This window comes from Chiroxiphia lanceolata, chromosome 1 (assembly GCF_009829145.1).
Source record: "Chiroxiphia lanceolata isolate bChiLan1 chromosome 1, bChiLan1.pri, whole genome shotgun sequence".
NCBI classification, from domain to species: Eukaryota; Metazoa; Chordata; class Aves; order Passeriformes; family Pipridae; genus Chiroxiphia; species Chiroxiphia lanceolata.
This window is the reverse complement of record NC_045637.1, coordinates 28,830,399-28,834,906: the sequence shown is the minus strand read 5'-3', so window position 1 is coordinate 28,834,906 and position 4,508 is coordinate 28,830,399. Positions and strand designations below refer to the sequence as shown.

Sequence of the window (4,508 nt, the reverse complement as noted above, 5' to 3'; positions counted from 1 at the left end):
TTTAACTCTTTCACCTGCATTTAGAAAAAAAGCAGGTTTTTTCAATGTCATTAAATCAACAAAAATTCAATATTAAAGTTTGATATCTAGTGCATTTTGCTTTTTAGGCCAGATATTCAAACTTCATTGTCTCAATATCTACTATATAATCTTCATAAAGCCTAATTCATCACATAATATAAAAAATAATAAACCAGCGTATTCACTCACTTCTGTATCCTTGAACAAAATCTTATTAAACATTGACAAGCTAATGTTTATAGAGTTTCTAGTACTCAAGATGAGTGATTTAGAAATAGCTTATTTCTTTACACTGCATTGTGTCACACAGATATATTCTTACATAATGGAAAATTTTAAATACTTGGATATGAGGAACGTTGAGTGAGGACAAAACTATATCAGATAATGAGTGAAAGCACTTGATGTACATGTTAGTATTTTGTACTCAGCAAAGCCAGCAAGAGGCAGTTCCTATTTTTCTGTTGAAGGATAAGTCATTTCCAGTTAAGCCAGTTTTAAGACCTTCTTCGTGGCTCTAAAAAACCATTTTATTAATAACAATGAAACTATCACTTTAAAAATAGAGGCAATCTTTTCTGAAATCCAAAATTCTAAAGTGAAAGGTCCTTAATCTGTGTTAGTTACGTCAAGAAGTCAACGAACTCTGACTAGCATCTGAACCCTGGGATCCTTAGATAAATTCTCTACTGATGCCAATGTTACTGAAGTTACTGTATATAAACAAGTATATAACATTGATGCAAAGTTAGTAATAACTTTCAGGGTCTGGTTATGTGCCATAAAGTGTTACTTATTTCTTAAAGAGCAATTCTCTTTTCAAGTACTTGTAAACATCCCACTTCTGGCTGCTCTCTGGGTGCTGTTTTCTCTGCTGTTTGTCCCACGGGAGCTGGTCACTGGTGTCAGATCTGCCATGGGGGATGGACACCCCGCTTCCCTTCTCCCGGTTGCTGTCGGAGGAGAGGCCCGTGGCTGAGCTGTGGGGCTGCCAGCTGGGCACGGGCGCCCAGAGATCCGTGGTGAAGGAGGGCAATGACTTCTTGGAGCATCTGGTGCTGCTGAGAACGATCTGCCTGGGGGCTGACGCCAGGGACGAGCTGCATGTGGTGGCTGTGGACTCCAAAAACGCCTCCGAGGAGCACAGGTCGGTGCCCATCGCGGCACTGCGGAGCTCAGTGCTGCCCATGATCAGCCCCAAAGCTCTGGAGCTGGTCCGTCCCATCACAGTCGTGCTTCAGTGTGGGGCTGGGCCAGTCTATCTCAGCGGGCAGTGCATCACCCTGGAAGATGATGCCAACTCTGAAGCCAAGGAAGAAGAGTTCTTGGAGGAAGACGCAGGAGATGAGGATGACGATGGGGAATCATAGAACAGGGGCAGCTCAGAGAGGTCTGAGTGGAGCTGGTGTAACGGTGGGGACACACCCTTGGCCAGTGCCCTGTGCCAAATGCAACGGATCTTTGCAGAGGGACACAAACTGTCTGGGCTTTGAGTGTCATTCCTTGTCTCCTCTCCTGGCCCCCTCCCTTCCTCCCATGTTTGCAGAAACGTGTGTCCCCCCCCCCCCGCTTTTATTGTGATAATAATAGGAAGTGCAGATACCCTGGAAATAATTAAAAAAAAAAAAAATACAAGACAAGAGGGTATGGTCTCAAGTTGTGCCAGGGGAGGTTTAGGTTAGATACTACAAAGAATTTCTTTACAGAGAGGGTGGTCAGACATTGGAATGGGCTACCAAGGGAAGTAGTGGATTCTCCGTCCCTGAAGATTTTTAAAAAGAGACTGGATGTGGCACTTAGTGCCATGGTCTAGTAACCGCAGCGGTAGTGGATCAAGGGTTGGACTTGATGATCTCGAAGGTCCCTTCCAACCCAACTGATTCTATGACTGTATGATTCTATGATTCTTCTGACTGATGTTCCAGTATTTCAACTGATGCCTTTGAATTTTTAGGATTTTTTAGCTTTTTGTATATTTTAATGTAACTGTATAGTCTGTCACATTTTAGAATAGTAATTAACACTTACCAAACATCCCAAATAGGGATTCCCTCATTTCATATGGAATTTTCTAAATTCTTTACGCTTGTTTAGGCTCCTTTCAAGGCCAGACTATAGTAAACACATTCTCTTTAAAACATACGCACCCCAGCGCTGAACAAGATACCATCACAGTCAAAGCAACCTTCAAGCCCAGAACCTTGGAGAAGCTTCAAAGACAGTACATGCCATAAAGAAGAGGAAGATGAGGAAGAAAGGGGTCTTGGGACCCCCCGACTCAATCCTGGAGAGGTATGCCTGGGGCGTGCATAGTTCTGGGATTGGATGGATAATGCTAGATAATTGTAGAACCACTGGACACGGGTGCGCGCCTCTATCGTACTCCTCACACCAGAATGCCTTTATTAAAGACCTGTTCTGCATCTTAACTCTACTAAATTAGCCTGGTGAGTTTTTTGGCTCCCAATTTTTTAGGCAACAACAAGTACTAATGTCAGTGGAATATCTTATTTCTCAATGCACTTCAGAATCAGGGTCATTAAAGACATTAAATCCACCAGCTAAGTTATTAGTGTGGTCTTTTAATATAAGCAAATTAGGACATCAAATTCAAGGGCTGGTGGTGGGATTGGTGTCACTTTAGTTTTTGTATCAATCGAAGTAACATCAGTGTTGAAGTTGCCCCAGGAAACAAGTACTTATTGTATGAGATGAATGTATTCCTTTGACCTGTTATTGTAAAACACCTGTATCTATGTCTTATTTTAAGACATGGCCAGGCACCTCTACTTTTTTGTAATTTTTAAGATAATTCACCATAATCTTCATCTCCATTTTGATAATTTGGTTTTTTATTATTCTTAGCAGTCTTTCCCAATATATTATACATTGTCTGTATGTGATCCATATTGGATTAATATCTTACTAATTCTGCATGCTCTAATGGTTTATTAAAATCCATGTCTCCCTGCAGCACTTGGGCAGCAGCATTTTTAAGAAAATCTTGTGTTACACTGAAGAGGAGATATGTAATAATTTACCTTCCTTTCTCTTTGACTAATATTAAAGGTATTTAAGGGAAGGAAGGGAAAGGGTAATTGTGAGAGTGAAGAAGAAAAGAAAAAAGAAAGACAAGAGACTATCCTTTATATAGACCCATATACTAAGGCCATATATATATAGCATAACTTAGTTAACATAATGTTATATAACATAATGTTATATAGCATAACGTATATATTATATATCTATTTATATATCTATATAACATGTATATATAGAACAGATATATAGCATAACTTAATTCCAAGATTTCTTCAGCAACCTGCATTATAGACTCAAATGTACAAATTAGACTGGGAACATAAAATCCTACATTTTAGTGAGAATAATTTGTGTTATAGAAGTTCCAAAGCAAATCAAACCAAAGTTCTTTCTAGCTCAGTGTTCTTTGTCTGATGTTGCATCATATGTTTAAGACAAGTATAAAAACAAGACCAAGTGTAGTTTAAGACTTCCTTTTGCATATGCTATCTTCACTAGCCAAGTTTTGTGACCTGAATATCGCACTCAGCCAACCACTGTTTGTAGTTATCAATAATGTCCTCTTAATTGAAAAGGTCTAAAACTATTTGAATCAATTTATACTGCTGGTATCAAAAAGATCTTTGGTAAAGAGCTTCACAGTTTCATTAAGAATTATATCAAAATATTTTCTTTGGTTTAATTCTGCTATTGAATTATTTCACAGAATGTCATAGAATAGAATGTCATAGAAAAGAATGTCATAGGATGTCACAGAATAGAATGTCATAGAATAGAATGTCATAGGATGTCATAGAATGTCACAGAATATCATTAGAATAGAATAGAATAGAATAGAATAGAATAGAATAGAATAGAATAGAATAGAATAGAATATTTCAGTTGGAAGGACCTACAACGAAGATTTAGTCCAACTGCTTGACTAATTCAGGGCTGACCAAAAGTTAAAGTATGTTATCAAGGCTGTAGCCTAAATGACTTTTAAAGACTGACAGGTTTGGGCCATTGATCACCACTCTAGATTGATCACCTCTCTAGGAATCCTGCTCCAATGTTTGACCACCATCTCAGTGAAAAATTGCTTCCTAACGTCCAGTCTGTCTTCCCTCATGCAGCTCTGAACCATTTCCACATGTCTCTGGATAACAAAGAGAGCATCATCTCCCTCTCTACACCCCCTACGAAGGAAGCAACAAGGTCACCCCTCAGCCTCCTTTTCTCTAAACTAGACAAATCCAAAGTCCTCAGTTGCTCCTTATAGGACATTCATTCCAGCCCTATCACCAGCTTTGTTGACCTCCTCTGTACACATTCAAGGACATTCACATTCTTCTGACGCTCTGGAGCCCACAACTGGACAGAGAGCTCAATGTGAGACTGCACCAACACTGAACACAGTGGGATGATCCCCTCTTCATCTGGTGATGCTGTGCTTGATGCAC

The 4,508-nt window shown here is 39.5% G+C and overlaps 1 protein-coding gene across 1 annotated transcript; it reads left to right on the top strand.

The window, feature by feature from the left end:
* The first annotated feature begins 944 nt into the window (after positions 1–944).
* LOC116783896 (nucleoplasmin-like) lies at positions 945–1,391 on the top strand. The gene has a single exon (XM_032681873.1). The coding sequence runs from the start codon at positions 945–947 to the stop codon at positions 1,389–1,391; it is 447 nt and encodes a 148-aa protein (XP_032537764.1).
* The last annotated feature ends 3,117 nt before the right edge of the window (positions 1,392–4,508 follow it).